At 35.8% G+C, this 23,736-nt stretch overlaps 2 protein-coding genes across 3 annotated transcripts in view; both read right to left on the bottom strand.

Moving 5' to 3' along the window:
- Positions 1 to 1,171: 1,171 nt before the first annotated feature.
- Positions 1,172 to 7,114, bottom strand: LOC107083542 (Schwann cell myelin protein-like). Its single transcript, XM_015372861.1, has 9 exons — positions 7,066 to 7,114; positions 6,611 to 6,979; positions 6,226 to 6,522; positions 4,258 to 4,515; positions 3,912 to 4,172; positions 3,100 to 3,366; positions 2,551 to 3,013; positions 1,748 to 1,817; positions 1,172 to 1,539 (listed from the first exon to the last, which is right to left on the bottom strand). Exons 1-9 carry the CDS (start codon positions 7,106 to 7,108, stop codon positions 1,228 to 1,230), a joined length of 2,340 nt encoding a protein of 779 aa, XP_015228347.1. The 5' UTR covers positions 7,109 to 7,114; the 3' UTR covers positions 1,172 to 1,227.
- A 2,801-nt stretch (positions 7,115 to 9,915) lies between these two features.
- The window catches only part of phldb3 (pleckstrin homology-like domain, family B, member 3), a 28,969-nt gene continuing 15,148 nt past the window's right edge, over positions 9,916 to 23,736 (bottom strand). The window contains exons 7-16 of one of the 2 annotated variants that reach the window (XM_015372848.1): positions 22,708 to 22,890; positions 19,596 to 19,706; positions 17,076 to 17,177; positions 16,531 to 16,621; positions 15,946 to 16,099; positions 15,005 to 15,086; positions 14,584 to 14,730; positions 13,572 to 13,782; positions 11,505 to 11,590; positions 9,916 to 10,776 (exon numbers count right to left, since the gene is read on the bottom strand). In XM_015372848.1, coding sequence (XP_015228334.1) covers positions 10,642 to 10,776; positions 11,505 to 11,590; positions 13,572 to 13,782; positions 14,584 to 14,730; positions 15,005 to 15,086; positions 15,946 to 16,099; positions 16,531 to 16,621; positions 17,076 to 17,177; positions 19,596 to 19,706; positions 22,708 to 22,890 — 1,302 coding nt within the window. In that variant the 3' untranslated portion in view covers positions 9,916 to 10,641. The remainder of the gene's footprint in view (positions 10,777 to 11,504; positions 11,591 to 13,571; positions 13,783 to 14,583; positions 14,731 to 15,004; positions 15,087 to 15,945; positions 16,100 to 16,530; positions 16,622 to 17,075; positions 17,178 to 19,595; positions 19,707 to 22,707; positions 22,891 to 23,736) is intronic. The other variant, XM_015372849.1, reaches the window with a different exon arrangement.

The following is a 23,736-nucleotide window of genomic DNA, read 5'->3' as shown; positions in this document are numbered from 1 at the left end:
CTGTTAAGCTGTGGCATGACCTTAAACCGTCCATTCATTTTCAATGATCCTCTACTGTGGATGAATTATAAAACTGTTAATCAAAATTTCTCTGAAGACAGACTAAATGCTGCTTAACAGAGATGCTTGATAGCAGGGTCCCACAGCAGTTATTTGGTTTAGAAGTGGACAACATTATTTAATAGGGCTAAGGTGCTTCTATAAGCTATTTCCTTATTAAACCAAAATGTTGGTATAAAAACTACTTTTTGATCTTACTTAGTTGTCTTGGTCTGATTTTAAAATCTATAAAGCTGTAAGGAGCTAATATTTCTAGGTAAGTATTGTAGATGGTAAAACATTACCAAATAATATTTCTGTACATACTGTAGAAAGTTAAAACTGGGTGTGGTTATCAATGTTTTTATACTTTGCTATTTTACAGGGATGAAACTTGTGCCCAGAATGATCTATTTTTTGTTCATGCTCATGTATAAATGTAATAAAGACGATATAAAAAATGTTCATCTAATCTACCTTTGTTGTTTTTATTTAAGACGTAAGTTTTATCAAGAAAATTAAGAGTTAAAAAATTGGTTGGCCTAGAGATAAAACATTAAAGCTACAATGTGTAATAATTACAGGGATTTATTGACATAAACGTAATATATTATACACAAGTATGTTATTTATGATCTGCTGTTCTCTGCTGTTAGTAATCTTACTAAGATTACCTTACCTGACTGATTTTAAATCTGTTGAAAGACAAAAAAAGCAGAATAAATCTGTAAGGGACCAATACTCCTACAGAGGTTAAACTTTACCAAATAATCCTTCTGTTCAAAGGGAGCTAAAAATTTATCAAAGTTATTGATGTTTTAACCCTTCGCTATCATACAAGTATGAGATGTATGCCGGATTTATACAAACTGGAAAGATGTTCTATTTTGTTTGTTTATTTTCTCACTTTGAAAAATGCTTTGATTGGTTGTACTGGCAGCAGATAATAAAAACACATACAAAAAATTTTTGTTGTTGCTTTTATTTACAATAGAAGTTTAATCAAGATAAGTAAGTATTAAGAAATTACAAAAAAAGACAAGAAAAGGGCAGCAAAAATATGAGTAATAAACAGTTTTTTTTAAGAATTCTTGTGAGATTTAAAGTTCTATATCAGTTTCTTCATGTTGAATAATGTTGAAATAAAACCAAAGTCCATCTTGTTTTCTGCTACAAACTGACTTCAATTCAAGGTGAAACCTTGTTAGTTACCTCAAGATTATTAGCATTTTTACCATGTCCCAAGGTAGTGCCTGAGACGTTTTCTTGCTCTTTTGATTCTCCTCCATTACTTTCTCTGCAGTTGGGGTGATTTTCAGCGTACTCAGCCGTCTTTGAGGCCAGTCCTCTGATAGTTCCATCCCCAAGCAGACTTTCCGATTCTGCCTGCAGCTTAGCAAAGTCCACACTGGCATAGTTTAGGTGCTCTTCTTTGTCTTTTTCCACATCATTCTCTACAGCTTTGTTGGCAAAAATGGCGGCTTCTGAGGAAGGGTTGGCCTACAATAAGACAATAAGAAATTTAATGCCACCAAATCACAGCTAGAAGAGATGTAATTTGCTTTTATTTGAATATGTCCACGAGTCGGCAGGGCTTCAATAAAATGTAATGTCATATCAGAGTTTTTTGGCTACATAGGCTCATTCTGATTTTACATGTAACTAAACGCATATATATAAAGTATGAGTTTTAAAAATATAAACTAACCACATCTGTGACTAAACATTCTTCTGCTTCCGCCAACTTCTTCTTGGGTGAAAAGCTGTGTTTTCTTTTTCTAAAACAGAAAAATCTTGGTTATATCAGCCATACATGGAACTACTTGTAGGGATGGATTTTATTTTACACACACAAACTACAATGACAGTTATAAAGGCAACACATATAATTTAAAGATATTTAGACTTTTGTAAAAGGAGCTTTTCATTTTGTTTTGGAGAGGAAGTTTTTTAGAATATTACATAAAAATGACATGTGGGGTTAGCCATAGATCACAAAAAATATAAAGCCCTCAAGCAGACTAATATTCTTGTTTGCTATGATCTGAGGTAAAGGGAGCATTTAGATACTGAATAGGAGGGGGCCAAGAGTGGAGCCTTGAGGAACTCCGCATGTGATATTTCTGGTCTCTAATTTAATGTTCCCTACTGACACATACTGTAGTCTGTGTTCTTCAGGACGAAGTTAAAGCAATCAATTTTAGTACCAGAAAGGCAGACCCAGTGTTTTTTTTTTTTTTGGAGGGTCTAATGAAATCAAGTTATTTTATTAGATTTAGGTATAAAATTATTTTTGTGAAGCACTTATATATCACAGTGCTCTTCCCATTTTGAACATGTGTGTTGTAACTAATAACATAACTTGTCAATAATTTAATGAAGTTTTTTAACTGATGATGGAATCTATTTTTGTAGCTTTTAAAAATTCTTTCAAACTATTAAAAGTTCAGAAAATACAGTGGTAGGATTACAATATCACAAATTTATAAACAGAATTCAATAAAAAAATACCTGCAGAAAAATATCAACAGAGGAATGCAAATCACCATCATCCCCAGAGCTCCAGCTGCTGAGCCGATGAGCAGAGAGACAACATCAACACCTGAAAAAATCCATAACAGAACATGTTGAATGACAGATAAAAACTCTATGAATGCAGGTTTCTGCAGAGTCCCACCTAGCTGAGTTTCACTGGAGGAAACATTATAAGCCAGACTATCAGAGCCCAGTAAGTTTCTGCTGAGGCACACCAAGGTGGGCAAGTCTTCATTTAGACTGTACAGGGTGATGACACTCCGGACCGTCCCTGGCCCCATAATTATCTCTCGTATTGGGATGTCAGCTGAGTTATTGACACGTTCTCCAGCCAGTTCCCAAAGCAGGGAAGGAGGCGGGTTACCCTGACTGTCACAGGAGCACCGAAAGCGGGACAAGATTTTGACACAGCGAGAAGATGATAGAATTTCTGGAGAATCTGTAAAGGGAGAACATTAGCCATTAGACAACATTAGACAAAACCAAAAGTAAACAAGGAAGATTTTTTTTTTCAATTGATCTTACATAGAACATCAATAGTGAAAGGTTCTGAGTATTGAGATCCATGAACATTTAGTGCTTCACAGTAATATAGATCTTTAGAGAGTTTGGTCACATTAAAGGTGAAGTTCTGACCCAAGCCAGCAACCTCCTTTTCTCCACCGGCAACTCGGAACCAGGTGACATTAGCTACTGGTGGGTTAGCCATGCTGGTGCAGGTCAGAGTCACAGAGCTGCCATCAGAAATTGAGCCAGACGAGTCAGCAGACACAGTAGTGTTTTTAGGGGGATCTGAAAGAAAACATTTGATTTATTTTGAAGGTTCAGCATTAAAAGATCATACGGTAGCTTCTTTCTCTGTGGATAAAGTAGATTAAATGTAAATTGAAAGCATAATGGTTTGATATTTTTGGTGGATGCAAATCCTTTAATTAGCTTTTACTTGATTTTTCTTTTACCAAATAAAAAGGATCTGAACTATCAACTGAACTCCATGCTTTGGTGAAAAGGAAAATTAACATCTGGATAAGAAGATTAGCCGAACAAAACGTCTTCACATAAATCTGTAAACTGACAAACACACATGTTCACAACAGAGCTCAGTCTAAATGGGCCACAGACACACTGAGAGCTCTAAGGTCGTCACGCAACATGACAATGTGTCACTGTCCATGGTCCAGACTTTAGTGTGAACAAATCTTGGCTCTGCTTCATGTTTGGGTTATCACAGCTGGACATACAGTAGAGCCATAATCCACACAATATATGGCTCTGTTTTTTGTTTTTTCACTGGAACCCAGCATCCTTTTTGCATAAAAAAAAGAAAGAAAACTCACACTGAACATCCAGAGGAATCATTGCTGAAGTTTCTTCTCCAAAGTCGTTTTTTGCAGAGCAGTAATATTCACCGCTATGGCTGGGATCTATACCATTAAAGACAATTTTTGGTCCTTTCTCCTGATACACTTCGTCATCTTTGTACCAGGTGTAATTGGTTACTGGTGGGTTTGCATGGCTTCTACAAAGCAGAGACACAGAGCTGCCCTCCAGGATCAGACCAGCTGGCTCAACAAGAACCGCTGTCTCCTTGGGAGAAACTGTAATCATAAACAAGTATGAGTCAGTTTGTGTTTTAGGCTGTGTTACTATGTATTGTCTAAAAATACATCTGCTCTGACATACACAATACATCTATTTGCATGATTGAAGAGTTTTGGCTTCCATATCCATTAACGGCTTTGCAGAAAAACTGGTTATCAGCTTCTGTAGCTGTGGTTGAAAATGTGCTCTCAGATCCAACTTCTTCCACTTGCTCTCCAGCGAGTTTATACCAGGTGTAGCTGTCCACTTCTGGATTAGCATTGGCACTGCAGGTCAGAGTCACCACGCTGCCCTCCAACACTGGACCAGAATCACTCACTGTTGTGTTATATGGGGAGTCTGGAAGAATGAGAAAAATGGGAAATACGAAACCTGAGGAGAGAACTACAATAGCCCATCAACTTAACACCCAGAATCCCACTGATGAAGCCAATTTGGCCAAAATAATTAAAGTTAAATTATCAGAAATATAAAGAAATGGAAAACCAAATACAAACCATTTATTAGAGCATTTATAATTGGTGTAGATTGAAATGATCTAGTTCAAAAAGGACCAGTCTAAACATAGATGTTTTCACACCTGTCTAAATTTATGGTGGTCCATATTGTAAGAAAACTAAAACAAAAGTGTCAATAGTTCCGAACTGTACTGGTGTTATTTAATGTATATTTTCTCTCCCTAAGTCTGACATATATAGATTTTTAAGGTTTGAAAATAGAGATGTTCACAGGCTGCACAGATCCCTTAAAATCACTGAAACAGCTCTTTAATTAGTCATAGCAAACCCAGCCTTAGCAGGTTCAGTCATATCTGATATAAAGCTATTTTTTTCTTACACCTAAACTGCTCACACACACACTAACCTCACATGCTTACAAAAAAAACAGAAAACTTGTTCAATTGCAACTGACAGATGACTATCTCTGTTTGCCTCATGGGTAACAATAGACTATGGCAGCCTACAAAAATGGTATCATCCTCATCACAAACCCATTTAAGCATCACATACTTCACTCAAACAGCAGACTAGGTGAATAAAATCCCTTGAGGATGAAAGCAAATGTTTTTGTACATATTTAGTGTCATCCATCTCCTTACACTGCAAAAACAATCTAGAAATAAGTAAACCTTTCTTAAATAAAATGTATTTACCCTTCATTTTAATAGGTAAATAAGATGATTTTCCAATAGAATGAGCATTTTTACTCTTGAAATAAGATCATTGAAAATATGCGCTTGATATAATAAAATGCAATTGTTTCTTTCTTATTTTAAAGGTAAATTATTTTGTTCTATAGGCAAAGGGTCTCACTGATCTGCTTAATTCAAGAAAAGGTAAATTTTTTTTAAGGAAAAATTACTTATTAAGATTTACATTTTTTGCAGCGTAAGAATACCAGAAATGAAAATGTTGTCACAGTAATCTCTTAATCTGTAGAGGAAAATCCATAACTCTGAGTGTGAAAACTAGGCTGTTGTATTGTACTTTTATGGTATTTCAACTTCTCTGACTATCTCAACAGCCTCTCAGAGGAAGAATTGCTGATTAGAGAAAAGGTCATAAGATTTCTCTGTAAAACATGATAAAAAGTTTTTTTTTTTTTTTATTGAGCAACTGTCTTGAATGAAAAAGGAAATGTTTGGCTTATGAAATAAATGGTTAAGCTGCCTGGTTCTGCTGGAGGTTTCTTCCTGTTAAAAGCGAGTTTTTCCTCTCCACTGACGCTACAAGCATGCTTAGTGTGAGGGATTGCATTCGAGTCAATGAGTCCATGCAATCAACTGGTTTCCTTAGATAGAAAAACTTTGTATCAGTCTGACTGTTTGACCTGGCGAACTGTAAAGTGCCTTGAGATGACATGTGTTGTGAGTTGCCGCTATAGAAATAAACTTAATTGAAACATGGTTGGTCTTCGACAGTTTTATGGAGTCAGATTTTTTTTTTCTTTTTCACCTGCCTTAACAAACGGATTTTCTCCTGTAATATCTTTTTTATATATTTAGTTTATACAATATTTTAAACTAAAGTGCAATAAAAACATACTTACAAAAAACCTGCATTGTTAAACTCCTTTCAAAGACGAGATCACTGTGTCCAGCTTGCCTGTTGTAGGTAGCAGTGCAGGAAACCTTCTGTCCATTGTGGAGGTGAGAAGCGTTAAAATGCATAAGAGAGGTTAAAGAATTTGCTTCTATATTTTCCTCTGTGTCTCCTAAAATTGGTGTCCATGTCACTAGTGGGGGAAGAGTTGGACAGGGTATTACAGCTGAACAACTCAATGCAACTTCAGTCCTTTCCTCTACTTCCAGCTTGGATGGAGTCACGATAGGCCTGGGGAGAGAATCTGAGGAGGAACAATAAGGAAAAGCTGTAAGCATAGACAAAAAGATATGATCTATTTTTGCATGTTTATGATGAAGAATAGAACAAACCTTGAGTGGTGATACGAACGCCTGCTTGAAAGTTGAACTTCAGTGAGTTTTCACACTGCAGTCTGAAGTAATAGTTGTCGTAATGGTTAGACGGCAGGTTGTTGAAGATGGTGGTGCAGTCTTTATCACGCAGGACCCCTGTTAGGTTTCCCTGCAGGAGATTTAAGTTGACGCTTGCTCCGGCGAGGCTAGAATCAAACACCTGCGTTCGGCTCCAGCTGCCTCTCCTCCAGATGGCTTTGCATGAGTGGTCCAGGTACTGATCCCATTCAGGGGGCAAGGTGAAAGTACATGGGATGATCAGACAGGATCCACTCAGCCCTTCTATGGTCTGAGGCATTAAAACAGACCAGTGCTGGCATAAGATGCCTGAGGAAAAACAATGATTGTATCAACATAGATTTAACAACTGTATGATTTTTATTGAAAAATCTTTTAAATAGGAGACATTTTACCTTGAAATAAATAACATATTAGGAGAAGCTTTGCAATGGACATCGTGGCTGTTTTTCAAGTTAGCAATCCTTGAATGAGGTAGTAGAAAGAAAATCAAAATATATATATATATTTTTTTTTGTATATTTTTCATTTCGAACTGAAAAAAAACACGGATCAGTTAAATACATCTAAAATATTTTTTAACATAGATAATGCCATATTGCATTCAACTAATATGAACATTTGGAGAATGTTTTATGAGAGAAAATATTTTATGATATTCATGAACTATCATTGAATTAAAACCACAGACAATAAAACTGCAGTGAAATAAGACACATTAGGCCCAAAGTTACATTACTAATTATTTTAGGTAAAAAAAAAAAAAAATTGTCTTGCATGATTAATTGGCACAATCTCATTCTTTTGCAGCTACAAAATAATCAGCAACAGGAGTCTGCACAAAAGTTTTCAATTCAGCAAAGCTATCCATATTTAACTGGAGTTTGTTCACAAGTTAAACTCCTTCTTAGAGCACTTAAATTGGCAGATATGTGACAGAAATACAGTTGCATTTTTTCTATTTACATGAAAAATTTTAACTTAATGTGAACATAACACAGACATTATTTAAGCATCATAATAAATCCTACCTTAATTTTGGTGCTGAAAGTCCTCTTTAGTACTCAGATATACCTAAATCAAAGTCAGAATAGATTATTAGTATTAATTAGAAGTTAAAATCATAACAAATTCAGAGATTTACCAGCCTAAAGGGTTCAGTGGTTCCAAATCCACTGAGAAGTCCTGCCAGACTGGTGGTGTGTCTGGATGAGACATGCAGCTGTTGCAAGACGTGCCAATGGAGACAGGCAATTAGAAAACAACAGGGTTTTCATGCTGTCTCCACTGGCTGCCACACTTTATTCAAAGCCATTTTTTTTTTTTTTTTATGAATGTATGGGGAATTCATCAAACATTGTCATTTCATCCTTAAATTTATTCTAATTAGGAAAAGAGAAGAAAAAATAAAGAGAGAGTGGAGGAAAGATAAATACCAACATAAAAGCAAATTCAAATACTGGTAGTCATGGTCGTATTTGGTAATATAAATGGAAACATGCCTTAGAAGCTGTTTAAACTTAATTCAACAAAGAAACACACAGTTTTAAATATTGCAAAAATGCATTTCAAAAGGTCATATTTCTGTTGGATGTTGACGTACAAACCAATATTCAGTGTATTAGAATATGTTCTCTGGAGCTTGTACTTCTCAATATTTTATATTCACAATGGGTTTTTTTTCCTTTGAGAAACTAGTTACTGAAATAAATTAATTAGGACTGTAACAATTATTCAGATTGTGATTAAAATGATTATTGAAATAATCATCAGTTAATTTATTAAACGATTATTTGTTAACTGGAGTATAGAGACTCTAAATCATGCCTTTAACTGACAGAACAACCCACTTAGAGCAGTAATTATACCAACATAGTAAAGAAAATGTATAAACATTTAGCATTTAAGATTAAAAAAAAAAAAACATTTTCATCTGTCAATATGCTCTATCCAGAACTCCTCAAGTGGAAACATTTTAGTTTCACCTGGATAATTTAATGTAAAATTTTTCTTTGTGGAACCTTTGGCAATCTGATTATTAATGGATTAATTGGGGAAAATAATTGATAGATTAATCAATTTGCAAAATTATCGTTAGTTGTAGTCTTAAATGAATAGTTCATTTTATTCTATGTTGAATCTGACTGTTTAATACTGCATATTGTCATACTGACATATATAAAGGCAGGATGAGTATTTAAAAAGGCATGTCAGTGTAAACGGCAGCTGTCTGACAACGACATGTTACACAGTTAAAGGGAAACATGAAAGGTTTAATAAACTGAAAGATCTGAACAAAAAAATTCAAAAGCTTGCATGTATGAGGTAGAAAATGTTTTTAATTCACAGAAGCAATACTAAAATTGTAGGAAATTACTTAAGAGATTCAGGAAACTTTCAAACTAAAACTCACATTTAAACAAGAGAGAACTGTATCTAGACAAACTGTGTCGGGACCTAATTGTGGTAAGAACTGTACAAACCTATCAGTTTTTATAATTTCTTGATTTCCAGCATGTCCACTAAATGCTTTGGTCCAGGGAAAATGATTGATTGCATGAGTTTGGGGTCTACAGCAAAGAAACCTGTATAGAGTTTTCCTGTGTGATGCCCTGCCATCACTTTAGATTTCAAAAGCATGAAAAACTCACACAAAAAAGTATAGGTATATAGAGCAGGTTCGTATGAACCCCCATGATAAACAAGAATAAAGCGACATTGGAGAGAAAAATCCCCCCTTTGGGAAGAAATCTATGGCCAAACCAGGCTCAACATGGCGTTCTTTGCCAGACCACATCTTTTCCTTCCCTTCATCTATTTATTATGTCTGGGCACAGAGCTCTGTGAACAACCAACCTATTTACCAACACCCTTTTGTGTCTTGCCTTCCTTGTGCGAGGTGTCCATGATCATCTAAAGTCAACAGGCTTTCCATTGTGTAGACTACAGAAGTACATGTAGACTGGTAGACCATTTAAAAGCATTTCTAGGCGTTCTAAGTCAGTTAGCTGATTAGAGAGCGGTACGAAGTGTTTTTAATATTTTTTTTACAATATTCTAATTTGTCAGAAAAACTATGTTTAGAGGTATTAGTTGTCAGTTTTACTCATTAGATTTAAAAAAAAAAAAAAAAGAAACTGAGCACTTTATAATACATAAGTCTGCACATAGGTAATGAATGCAATATACAAGTTATACTTTTTGACTGGTATTACTGAAAAAAATACTTTTTTATGATATTCTAATTATATGACCTGTAAAGAGTTACATGAAGCTAAAGCAATTGCATATTATTTATAGCATCTAATATAATCTGGTAGCAGGTTATCTGCAATATCTATGTAAAAATATTTCTTTAAATTAACATTTTGTTAAAGTACTTTTACTCCCCAGCTTGGAATTGGTTTCATCATCACCAAAGAAACTTCAATAACAGACGAACAGGAGGATTTTTAAGAACATTTAGTGTTGACATAACACCAGGGTACAGTTTTATTTATAAGCAAACCAAAGCCATATAAACCTCAACAAAATAAATAATCTTTAAAATTTCATATACATTCCTTTATCTAAAAACAAATGTAAAACAGGGTGGATATATCAAAGAAAACATTAAGAGTAGTGGATTATTAGAGTGGATGACTTTTAGGTGCTGGTGGTTTCATTGTAGTTAACTTTACTCCTGTAATGCTGCAATCTGACCAGCAGGGGGAGAACGAGGTCCATGTGTAAACCCTCTGTAACAGACCGCTGAGTCACCATGAGTAAGTCTGTGGAAGATCCATGTTCTGCACTGCAGCTCATGAACCTCTGTCAGTAACATAGTCCTCCTCATCTCAACTGCTGCACATCTGAGTGATTATTCACAGTCTTCTCAATCACTTAAGGCAAATTTCCAGCAAGTATGCTGCGCAGACAGAAAAGGGGAACAGAACCCACATTAGTCTTTTCAGTAGCTTCACATATAAAGGTCAATAGCGGCTGTGCTCGTCTGTGGCAGTGACAATGACGTCCATCCAGATCCGCATGGACACGGCGTTGGAGGCCACCAGGAAGAACAGGCGATCGTATGTCTTCACGCAGAATGTAAGGCTAGGTCGAGGAGACTGGAAAGAAGAAGAAACAGAGTCTTTGGTGGCGTTTCTTATTCATTTACCACAATACAAAGGCTTTAAAAACACACAAAAATATTTTCTAAACCAAATTTCACAACTGAGTGCACACAAGCATCCAGAATCAAAACCGGAGAGAGAAAATCCTGAATGTCTGCTTCCCTAAAGAATGAAAAACATCCAAACTCAGAAAACATGACAGTAAAGTGTGTCATTTAAAAAAAACATCTGGCTGCATTGATGTATACTAGGAAAAAACTGCTAGATTAAATCTTAAAGCTGATGGTAGGAATTTGACTTCAAATCTAAATTAAACCACCTTGCTGCATTATATTGTGTATTTTTATATGATATAGCACCATTGTACAAACAAAACTACATACACTAATGCAGGATATCTTATTGTATAGATTGTTTTTGTTTATTCTACTAAAATGCATCCGTTTAGCAAGTACAACACATTCTATAAAAGCTAAACTAATAAAGATCTCAACGCATAATTCTATTAAAATTTTTCTAAACCCATTGCTGTTGTTCTGAGAACATATTTTCTCAAAGATTATGCAAGTATTTTTGAGGTCATTCCGGGATTAGAACAAGAAAATATGTTTTGAATATAAGAGGGTTTGTAGCCATTGGCCTGGTTTAAACTACATTTCCAGACTTTAAACTTAATTCTACTGACTTTGTGCAGCCAAATGAGAAATCACACAAAAACTCACAGAGGCAGCTGTTCGTAGATGGTCGTAGTAAACTTCCTCAATCGCCTGAAAGTACATGACTCCTTTTAGCTTCCTCTCGTCACAGTCTGCAGAGAAAGGAGAGTCAAGCTTTTTTTTTCATTTACAATCTATACAAATGTTTATTAGTTATTAATATATATTGCTAAAGTATTACCTTCACTTGAACCTTTACTTTTTTGTGTGCATTATAAACCACAAAAATAGATGTACTTATGGATATATGTGGAGCAACAACACAAAGTAGAGCTGGACTGTAATCAGACCTGGTATTTAGCCATGGCCACACCTTGATTAGTTATAGGATATGAGGAGACTCAGCATACCACTGGATATAGGCACACTGCAGACTGATCTCTTGCTTAGCCGACTCCACTGTCATCTTCTACTTAAAATATTTGCTTACGATTATAAAGTAAATATATGAATTCCTTTTATAATGCATGTGGACTAATTGTTATTAAATTACATTTTGATTAAAACATTTTCTGTTTGTGCTGCAGATATCTGAAATTGAGTTATTATAATAAAAGAAAAACTAACAGTGTTATTTAGATTTTATTAATTATTTTTAATTAAAACATGCAGCTCTAAATCAATTTTCACAAGATGCAGATTTTATAAAAAATCCAAATATGAAATAAACTTAATACTGAGGGATTTATTTATGGTTGGTCAGCACTGGAGGTAAAAGTGTATTGCCGCCACCTGGTGGACTAAATGTGTAGTGCATTTTCAGAATGTTCTGGGCAATGCTGTTTTGCCAAATGACAAAGAAAACATTAATGTTTTTGCCACATTTCCCTTAGAGGCATTTGAACTTTTTTTCCTCTCTCTAGGCTTCTCTGCATCCATTATTGATTTTTTTTTATAGTTTATTCCTCCAACACTGGTCAGGTTGATCAACTCCATGAGGAGAGGGGTGGGATGTGAGGGTTAAGAAACTTAATAAAATAATAAAAAGGGCTACGTTTCATGTACACCACTGTGGTTGATTTTTTTTCATGGTTCACTTATACATTTATTCAGCCATTGCATAAGTAATGTACTGAAAATAAAGAACATAAATTAATGCAACATATTATTTACTATGGTGTGGCAGCTTTGGACTGGCCCAAAAATGTGTGTTCATAGCTGGTTACACAAAGTAATGAGTAACTATGCCTTTTTCCATTGTAGCTGTACTGTGTTAAGAGTTTTATATTCATGGTGGAAACTGGTTCTCTAGTCAAGTCGCAAGTCTCCAGCAGCCAATAACAGCTTCATATTTATCCTCCAGTTAACTCTGAACAGCTTTCTGTCCCTGCTGAAGAAACAAATCATTCACCTTGCTTCTCTTTTCAGTGAGGGTAAAAGTGTCAGTTATAAAGCATTTTTTAGTGTTGTTCTTTCTTCAACATGTCTGTCGAGTCCCCCTGAGCTCCAACCTGAGCCGTGGGTCTATGGAACCCTCTTTTCAAATATATATTATTTATTTTTATTATTGATGATGCTCCTCTTCACCAACGCTCTCAGCATTCAACGTCACCAAAAAAGCTTCATGTATACCCAGATTGAATTAAACACCTGCGATCTTTATTTATAGGGAGCTGAATTCTGACAGCAATTAGCTGCGCTGGATTTTAGTTAGTGGCATCAATGTAAAGGGGGTGAATTTAAGTGCATGTATGTAAATGTAACACATTTCAGGGTTTTATTTGTTACAATAAATAAAAATAAAAAAATATTCTTCCATCTATCAAGTAGGCTCAATTTATGTTGGTCAACCACACAAAATATGGGTAATAACAACCATAAAAATATGTGCTCGTAATGTGAAAAAATGTCAAAAAGGTTCATGGGTTTAAACACTTTTGCAAGAAGCTACAACAGACCTTAAAATATGCTCAGCAAGGGATGGGTGGTCATGTATTTTTACAACAATGGCCTCGTTTCACTGAGCTCAAATCGTGTGGCACACAGAAGCCTTTTTATTCATGCAAACACACAAAGCATGCAAAGTCAATAAGCGCACACACACACACACACAGCTTTGCAATCCAGTCTAACCTGTATAGTAGGCCAGCCTCCTGTGGTCTGTGTCAAACAGGAACCATCTCTTCTTCCATGTCTTGACCCTCCCTCCTCGTTTCGTCAGAAAGCCTGCACACCGTCGTGATGTGAGCCGGAGGTCCTTGCAGCTGGCAACCCCGTGACCTAGTGACTCCACATGGGCCCGAAGGTCAAAGTTTGGAGTCAGGAAATGGGGCAGGGTGCGTTTCTGAAGGAACAAGTGAGGCTGAAGTCAGGCTTTAAATAGCGCATTTTCCATGGAAACCACTGCCAGAGCTCAGTAGCAAGAAACAAGTACACTTATTCCTGAGAATAAAAAAAGGATCTCTCTGTGGCCACATGATGAAAAATACAATCGCAGTTCAAATCAGGACTTGAAAAATTAAAAGTAATAAAGAAAAGTCACAGCAAATAGAAAGATACGGTCTAAGAAAATGAAACGAAAAACAAACATAAGCCATAACAGAGCTGCTCAATGTGTTCATGGATATTAAAACAGCACTTCATAAAAAACCTCTAACCTTTTTTTTTTTTTTTATTGAACACATCTTTAATGCTTTTGGACAATGCAGCAAAATTAGGTTTACTATAGAAACAACATTTGATATATTTCCCACTGAAATCACTTAGTATCAGAACAAGCAAAATAACTCTTTAAAGCAGAGAGCAATTTTAATTAGATGAATTATCAACAAACTGGGTCAATATTTAAGCCCATAAACACTGATTTACACAGCTAATAGGCTTGAAATGCCTGTCATAATTGGAATGTGAGTAAATGGCCTGTACTTATATATTGCCTTATCAAGTCCACTGAGCCCAAAGCTCTTTATTACATTCAGTTATTCAGACACTGATGGTGGTATGTAACACCACACTCTACTATAGTGTCTACTACACTATTTCTTAAGTTCTGCAGCTATAATTTCATGACTTTCCAAAGGTTTATAGCTTCATTTGAGGATGAAAACATGTTTTCATACATTTAGAGTTTGTTATTTATTCATACCTCTGAATTTGGAGATGAAAACAATCTTATAGATTCATTTGCTTCTGGCTCTGGTCTCTGTTGGGTTTCTGGTTCTAGTGGATCTTCTCTGGAGGAGTTCAGCTCTCTTTGGCTTCTCTCTTCCAACAACAACCGCTGCCTCTCTGCCTGTTTGCATATTTATTAAAGAAAACACATTAAATTTACTATTTAAAGAGCAACAAAAATAAAAATAAAAAGCAATTGATTAGGACGCCACAAACAACTGGAATCATGAGGCCTCCAGTTATGGCAGTTGCCAGTACAGGCAAAAGCAAACATCTGCCGTTTGTTTATTTGGACAAATACACACAAGCTGAGCTGGTGTCAGCACTACCCAGACCATGTCTAATGTAGTGTGGCACTGACAATTAGCAAGAGTTTCCCACAGCAGGCGACCTACTCTCTCTCTGAGAAGCCTCTCTCTTTCTGCCTTGGCTTCCTTCAGCTTCCTCTCAATTTCTGCAAGATCCAAATGGCACGGGCTGCAGAGATGAGGAACATCAGCATTTAAAATCAAGCAAAAGAGTCAGTATTATCTAATATGTATTGTGGACTGACACATGTGATTTAATCAAACTGGCCTATTGTATATAAATGCATATCTGCACCAAACATTATAAGTGAGCTATAGATTCCCAACAAACATGCATGTTCCCAATAAAATTCAGCGTTAGTATCACTTCATTATTGAGCAACTTTCACATAAATGTTCACATACTTAACATTATACAGTTGTGAATGCACTAATTACTGTAAAATCTGAAAGAGGATAAATTATTGTCTTAATTATTGTTTTAATCCTGGCATCAGCTGACAGCTAGAGCTGCACAGTTCTTATTGTAGAATTAACATGTCCAAAGTAAGAGTCCTAAAGGACAGATAATTAGGTTGGAAATCATATTTGAAATATTATGCTTCCGAATTCTGCATGCCAATAATATATTAAGAATGTGGAATTTCATTGCCCTTGATTCCAACACTTGATGTATATCTGTAGAAGCAAAGATGGAGGCATTGTGGTGAAAAAGCAAAATAATGTGTGTTGATCCTAATTTATACGATTGTCACAAACTTTATCAATCTTTTTTGTTTATGTCTCATAATAACATGCAGTTCTACTGACAGTATAGCTTATATGGTTAAAGTTTTAAATGGATTTAAATCCCTCTATATATTATTTCAACCATTGCACATGAGAAGATGATAATTAAAGTGTCCCTGAGTTTTAAAAGTGAGATTCATAATGGACATATCTTTCATGTCCATGTTAAACAAGTGCTTGTATTTTTTCCAACCATTTTCCAAAGTTTATTAAAGATTCCTGCACTCTGACGAACTCACCTTACAGCACGAGAGTTTGCTTCACTGTTGCATGGAGTGAGCAGCCCGCCACCGTTGCTGCTCGCCGGTCTGTGGCCGTTGCTGAGCCTGTGGGAGATGATGGGGGAAGTGTAAGCCTCTGTGCTTTGGCTGTCAGGAAGAGTCCGCACCAAACCTGATAATGGAAAGAAACACAGTTTAGAGCTGCTATGTTTACAGTTTTATTTATGAAAGTTCAATTTCATCAATGAGTATAAAATAAAATAGACAAAAGGGGCCTTGCAAGCCTTGACATGACTTTTTAGATCAAAGCTACTTAAGCTTTATATGTTTGTATACAAAGAGATACTACTGAGAGGATTTTAGGCTTAAAAATGCTGCTGCTTCTACATGTCATTTAGTCTGCATAAGAAAAACCATGTTCTCCATCGTAACAGCCAAGCAACTTAACAGACACACCTTTGATTTTAATAAAAGGGAGGGAACAAAGCAAACAGACAAGGTGAGGACATGAGCACAAAGCATGTTGATTGTTTGCTACTACAAAAGGGTGAGCCATCAGAAGAACAACGTCAGATAGAAAGAATAGGACTGATAATAACTCACCCTGCACTGAAAGCGGCCTGTCTGAAAATCTGTTGTTGTTGCGATGAGAGCTTCGTCTTCTGGGCAAACTGGCAGCTTCTTTGGAGGGTTCCTAGAAGAAGAGAATGATGTAAAGTCGGAGAGTCTATCAAATAAAAGCTCATGAAAATACACATAAATCAGACAAAAAAGAAACAGTTTAACTCTATGAGCACTTTCAGGACGCACTGAAAGTTTTGACTGAAATTCTCATCTTTAGGGTTCTGTCTGTTATATCAGACAGGCTCCAGGAAGCAGTCCTCTTCACATCATAGGGACTAGACAGTAGATCCATCTGGGATCTAAAGAGTTTATAAACTAACATATTAAAAACATATGCACCTTCTCCCTTTATATTCTTTGAAGTCTGACAAACACATTGTCCCATTGAGAGACGCCACTGCAGATTCCCCCGATCTTAGGATCATCAGTAACCGTCTTTTTTCAAATCTTTCCAGTTCTTTCAGGAATGAAGTGTATCATTGCACAAGACACATTAATCAACAATGACTTGACCAATTGCACACCTGTAGAGGCTTGTGAATCGTCAAAGGAGAGAGTGACATCATGCAAGGAGCTGAGCCGGTGAAGTTCGACCAATCGGTGAGCGGCTTCTTCTCCTTAGGAACCTGTTGGACCAGATTCAGTTTCGAAGCTCAGTAACGGATATGAGATGGACATTTACTAGAAAAAACGTGCTTGAAAAAACTGGAGCAATGAGGTTAAAGTTGAAAAAAAAGACTGTTGTGAAAAGTTAGACATATCACATCGGGCTGACAAATAAAATCAGAAATAAATCCAAGATGGATATAGTCCTATGAAGTGACAACGTATTCCCTGAAACTCTCCCGCCATGCTTGAGTTACAAACACAAGCGGTTCAGTGGCTACAATAAGTGCAGTCTTTAACTTCTGTCGACATTCTTCATCTCTTTACACGAGCCTGGTGTAAAGAAATGTGTTAAAAGCATTTAAAGAGATCATTTCTCCCCACGCTAAGTAAAACATCTGTAAGAACATTTTCTATGTCCCTTTTCAGAACAGTGTGATCCAATCAGATTACCTCCTCATGCATGTGCTACTTTACAAGCTGTTAATCTCCCCACAGCCACAAAAATGTTAGCAGTTAAGAACAAATATTTCAGAAATCAGGAACATCCTGCACACATCCAGTAAATTGTTCCAACAGTGTCTCATTTTTCTCCTCCTCTAAAACGCCACTCCCTTCTGTCATCCCATCCTACTCCCTCTCTCCTTCTTTCACTGACATTATTAACTAACCTTCAATTTTTATTTCCTTCCATATGACAGATTAATCTAGGGTCATTTGTTTGGCTTACCCTTCGCTGAATGGATATAAAACTTCTCCCAGCTTGGTTCCTTCAGTCTCACACATCCACACACGCTTAAACCTACATACATACAACCACAGCAAACACCCTCATGTTGCTTTACTCCTCCCTCTGTTCTTACCCTCCCCTCCTCCCCTCCTCCCTAGTTCTCTCCCTCCAATTTAAGCTGCACTCACCCTCTTGTACTTATTCCCTGATTTGTTTTTTCCTCTCTGAGATCTTGTCTCCTCCTCATCATAACTGATGTTGTCATTTCTTGAAAACTGATTCCAAAGGGATCAAGTCCAAACTTAGTTCAACTACAGAGTAAATAAAAAGGTTTATAAGTATCAATCAGTTGTAGATTATACAAATCTTGATTTGTTATGAAGGATTAAAATTCAGACTTGAAGACAAAGAAACTAGACTTGCTGTTCAACATCCACCATGTATTCAAAAATGCATCTCTATGTAAAGCAGGTAACCCAGATGCAAAGGGGCGCTCCCAGGTCAAAGGGATCAAATACTAATCCGAGTAAATTTGTGATACGCCCAAAGACCATACTGGAGCTTTCACACAGATTTCCTCTGTTTTTACCAAAAGGAGAGATCATAAAGATGCAGATAAGCAGAGAAGAAGCTTCTTCTTGGAGCTAAGCCCAAGAGAAATCCTCCCACATAAGGATCAAGTATTTAATAAATAATCACAGTTAATATTGTAGATTAGTGATAAAATTCAGGTCATTACTTGATCTGCACACATATTTACCAGGAGCAAATTTTCTGTTGATCCAATTCAGTTTATATAGCCATAAAAGCCCATTTTACCAGGACATTACAGCCAATAATATTAATATGATTTTCTAAATAAGTCATAAAAACCCTGTAAATGGTTCCACACAATTTTATTCTGATAAGGATAAAAAGGGGAAGACATGTTGTAATAGTGCAAAGGCCTCTTTTCTTGTTTTCTCTCCTTTTACGGAGTATCTGACTCCCCTGGAAGTTCATTTTTCAAGCTCTGATGTCAGGATACATATATTCACATTCTAATGTGAACCCATGTATTTAATGGGAATACTTATCAATAACAATATATTGTGCATACAGGTGCACCACATATCAAAGGTATCAAAGGATTTTATAACAACAAAGCTGAGAGAGAACACACAGTAGCCTCTGAGGGCACTTTAAAGTGGCATTTAGTTCAGAGAACATTTCAGAACTTGTTTCAAGCATAGTCGAAATTTAATGAACCTCTTCTTTCAGCAGAATTGATTTACACACTTACTGTGTGGCATGCTTTTACGCAACTCTGAAAATCCATTTTACTTAAATGTTAACACTTAAGAAAAGAGCACTTTTGCTACTGTATGTGACTTAGAGCAAAAGAATGGAAACAAAACTAAGCAGTCTGTAACGGAGCAGGAAAAAGACTGCTATATAACGATATGCATTATCATGCCTGCAGTATTACTAATGTTTAAAGTTATTTATAATCTCTGCCTGTGATTGTAGATCAATTTTAGTGAATATTTAGTTATTTCAGTGGAATCAATGTGATAGTTTGAAAAAGACAACTAAAAACCCTTTTCAGATTATTAAAGAACCTCATTCCACAAGCCACCAAATTATACATCCACATACGGTCCTATCAACAGCAGGGAGGGTTTACACTGTGTTAAATCCCATATACTGTATCAGTAATGCGTCATACCATTTGAGTTGCATGGATGAGATCTCTCTTCTCCTTCTTCAATGCATTCATCTCACTTTCCTTCTCTTTCTCCATCTCTTTCAACTGTTTCTCCAACTGCTGAACTCTTTCCTGAAAATTCAAAGAAAAATGATGATGGGCTTGGACTGGCATACATTTGCATTTTCATTTCTTCTCAGAACAAACGCCATGTACTCTAATATCTTTAGCAATCAAGTTTTAATATTCTCTTAAAATTGCTGTGATTCAATATTGGAATAACATGCATAAATAATAATATAATCTGCTAACTTAGGACACCTAATGTGACACAATACGAAGCAGACAGACAGAGGAGAAGTCATGTACAGCTGGCCACAGCACAGCTTAGTTAACTACACCCATTAGGGCTGGGTAAAAAAAAAATGTATTTAATCGATTTTGTATCGATTCCTTTACATTTTTGCAAAATCGATGTCTAGGGAATAAGATCGATTAGTTTAATAGTGACGCGCGTCACGTTCACATTCAAATGAGCAGGAAAGATGCACTCAAGATTACTCCAAGCCAGACAGCTGCAAATATAGCCAATAGGTTGACTGAAGACATTAACAATTGGGGGCTGAGCAGCAAACACCCTGTACAGTAGTTGTTACAGATAACGCTGCAAATATGGTTTGTGCAGTGGAGATAATGCAGCTCATGCATGTCTGCTGTGTCACGTCTGCTTGCTCGAGTGAGGCTTCACTTTTTCACTTTTCACAAGCAAGTTTGCACTTAAGAAACAGTTTTGTTCACACCTCAAGTTTAAACTGTCTGATTTACAAGTTTGCACTTTGTGTTTAATGTGACAGGAAAAGATAAAATACATTGTGAAATACAGTTGAACCACTTTCATTAATATAAAAAGAGATCGAATCGAAATTAATCAATTTAGAACTGTATTAATCAAAATCGAATCGATTCAGGACTTGGGCGAAAAAAAACAGCCCTACACCCATGTCTCATTAAATCTCAGTTATCATCTAATCCAACTCCTCCAAACGCATCTCTAATACTCAGAATACTGAGGCGAATTATGGAAGAACTCAGCATTGTTGTGACCAGATATGTTTTTTTTTTTTTTTTATAGGAATTCCATATGGCAAATTAAAAAGCAAATTTTCTTCCCCCCAAAAAATAGTTGCATCAATCTATTCTGCATCAGTTTTTTTTAGTTCCTAACACTGCTCAATGGCATGTTGTGTTAACATCAGGAACAATGCAACGCTAAAGAAATATCCCAGGTGTCTTTGTTCAAATTATCCATTAAAAAAAAAAAAAATCAGGCCAATGTTTACCCATTAAAAAAGTGGAAATCCAAAATCTACTTTAAATCTTTTAAGCTGTATGTATTTTGTATCTTTGTGACAGATATTATAATACATCTTAATAATAAACTGTCATGACTCAAGTAATTGTAGAAATCCCAGCAGATATTAAACTTAGAAAAGAAAGGGGGAGCTGGAGAGCAATATTACAGTTCCTATCTAACAACATACAGTATATAAGTATAGCCTTTTATAGATTTTATAGATTTTAGGAGTTAGAGGGAACTTTGAAAGTGGTTTATCGTTTAAGAGCAATGACTACACAGGTGACACAATGGTCGCCTATAGGGAACAATGGATGACGATGTCAATATTTTCTATTCTGTCTATAGGGTGAACATCTGTGTCTTTTGTACATTAAACACAAAAGGCTTTGGAATGTCTATTTATCTTTCATGTAAAATAAATATATAGAAAAAAGATGTTTAAAAAAAGAGGGAAACAGAAGACTTATTTAATTGTTAAAAAACAGGACTGTACAGAAGTAAAATATTGATAACATAATAAAATGATAAAAATGTTGTAATGTACCAACTGTGAAAATAAAAATGGGTTTTAATAACCTCTATTTAATAATGTGACGACTAAAAGAAAACTATTTATAAGTCTATCAATCTATAAACAAATTGTGTGCCAGTTTTTAAACAGATGCTCCATTTATTTGCCAACCTGTGACGGAAAGATTCATTATTCATGTGTCAACCTGCCTTTTTAGTTAGCATAAAAGTGATCATGTGAAGAGCTTTACTGTCTCATAAAGAGCCTGACTCATTCTGTGTGCAAACTACTCAGGAAAATATTCTAAAGGGACAGACACCAAGTTTGGCCGTAGGAGAAACTTAAAGTGATTTTGTACCTTTGGATCTGCTTTAACAGTAATAGTTGTTTAATGCACTAAATATCTAAGAAAAAGACCACATTTGGATCTGAACTGTTATTGAGAAGATTAGTGAATGTCAAATGCGGGATGTAGATAAGGAAGGCTTTATATCCATGTTTTCAATAACTTCAGCTTGAAATATTTCTAAATCTGCATTTGTTTTATCCTTTTATCCTCTTTATTTTCCTCCATCCTCAGCTGTTTTTCTCTCATGATGGCCTATGATCTAATTAGCTTCCTATATAAACTAATCTGACTGAATTAGGGTGATGCTTGGTGGTACGGGATTATGTCATCATTAGGTGGAAAGGGTCAAGTTTAAACTTCTGATGTGCCCTTTAACTTATAAAGAAATATACAAATGTCTATAAACTCGTTCTAACAGGTTCTTTAACTTGCCTTGGTGGTTTTGCAGATAACAGTGATCTACTTGGCTGCAGAGTAAATGTTTAATTTGACTAAATGCACTAAAGAGTAAAGCCAGCAGTACAGTGATTAATGAATGAGGAGCACAAGTTAGTAACTTTAAAGTCAAGTCTCTCTTCTGTCTGCTACTTATTTTTAATGTCAAGCTGATTCATTTCAGCTGCAGGGAAATATTTCAGCCAGAAAAGCAAAAAAAAAAAAAAAAAACCTGGAAAGGGACGTTTTGGGGGTTAAGTTCTCACAATGTGAGAATTCCCCTGTGCTGCATTTTAAATCTGCATTAACATCTTGTCCATCTTCATTATTTACACATCTGAAATCCAAAGTAATCACTTAGAGAAACTTTATGTGAGGATTAACAGGGACATGACTCACTGATAAGCTGCAAACTGGTTGTGAATCTCTAGCAAATTGTGAAATTCTCTGAAACACTCCCACATGGGGAACAATTGATTACCTGTGCCATGTTGACCACATGCTGCTGCCTGGAGATCTCCTTATCAGTCTCCCCCTCACTCCTTCCCTCCTTCGGTTTCCCGTATTTCTCCTCATCCTCTTCACCAATCCCGCTTTCTTCCTCCAAAAAACGAAACTCCCAGTCCTCAAAAGCCCGGATGGCTGCTTCCATCGACTCCTTCTCCTGCAAGAAGGTTACAAAAAATATCTTAGTTATATTTCCATTTTATTTATGAACGTCTCCGATTTGTTGGATAAAGTGTATTCCCTGGGGGGAATAGTGGGAATTACAAGAAGACAATAAGGAAGAAACCAACTTAGAGTACGTAGGGAAATGTAACATAAAGTAAATATGCTCAGCAATAAAACTGTTATTAAAATGAATTTATTTAATTTTAAGTTATAAAAAGTTTGTCACATCACAGCAAGCAACCTTTACGTATTTTCCCTAGAGATGCACATGGGTGCATCTCTACTTTTCGATACGTTCTATGTCATAACAATGTCATATGATAGTGTCTAATTATTTATCAATAAACTTTAGAAACTGTGTCGTCATTTTGTTGTCAAGCAATTTAATTGCATACTACTAAATAAAATTGAGTAACTAAAATAAGTCATTTGACTAATTAGATTATTTCTTTAAAATTTAATATATTTTGTTAACAGTTGTTTTGTTTGGGATTAGAAGTTTTCAAGGAAGCATTAGAAAAGATATAGGAACACAACAGGCAATTTAAAGATAAGCTGGTTGCAACATTTAAAGCAGTATATTTTCACAGGTAAAAAGAATGGAACAATGAAAAAGAACTCTTTGAACCTGCAGAGACCATAAGAACAAGATTAATTACCACACACTCCATCTATTTGGTCTTTATAGATGAAGGAACAAAGACTTTGTTACTAGAAAACTTAAGAAGTCCAAAATGTTTGCAGGGGGATATCAATATTAAAATCAAAGGAGATTAGGGATGCACGATATTGGGATTTTGTCCGATATCCGATATGCCGATATTTTAAAACTCATGTA

Source organism: Cyprinodon variegatus, unplaced genomic scaffold (genome assembly GCF_000732505.1).
Source record: "Cyprinodon variegatus isolate N-32 unplaced genomic scaffold, C_variegatus-1.0 Scaffold77, whole genome shotgun sequence".
In the NCBI taxonomy this organism is placed as follows: Eukaryota; Metazoa; Chordata; class Actinopteri; order Cyprinodontiformes; family Cyprinodontidae; genus Cyprinodon; species Cyprinodon variegatus.
The sequence above is the reverse complement of the archived record's forward strand: the minus strand, read 5'-3'. Positions and strand labels throughout refer to the sequence as shown.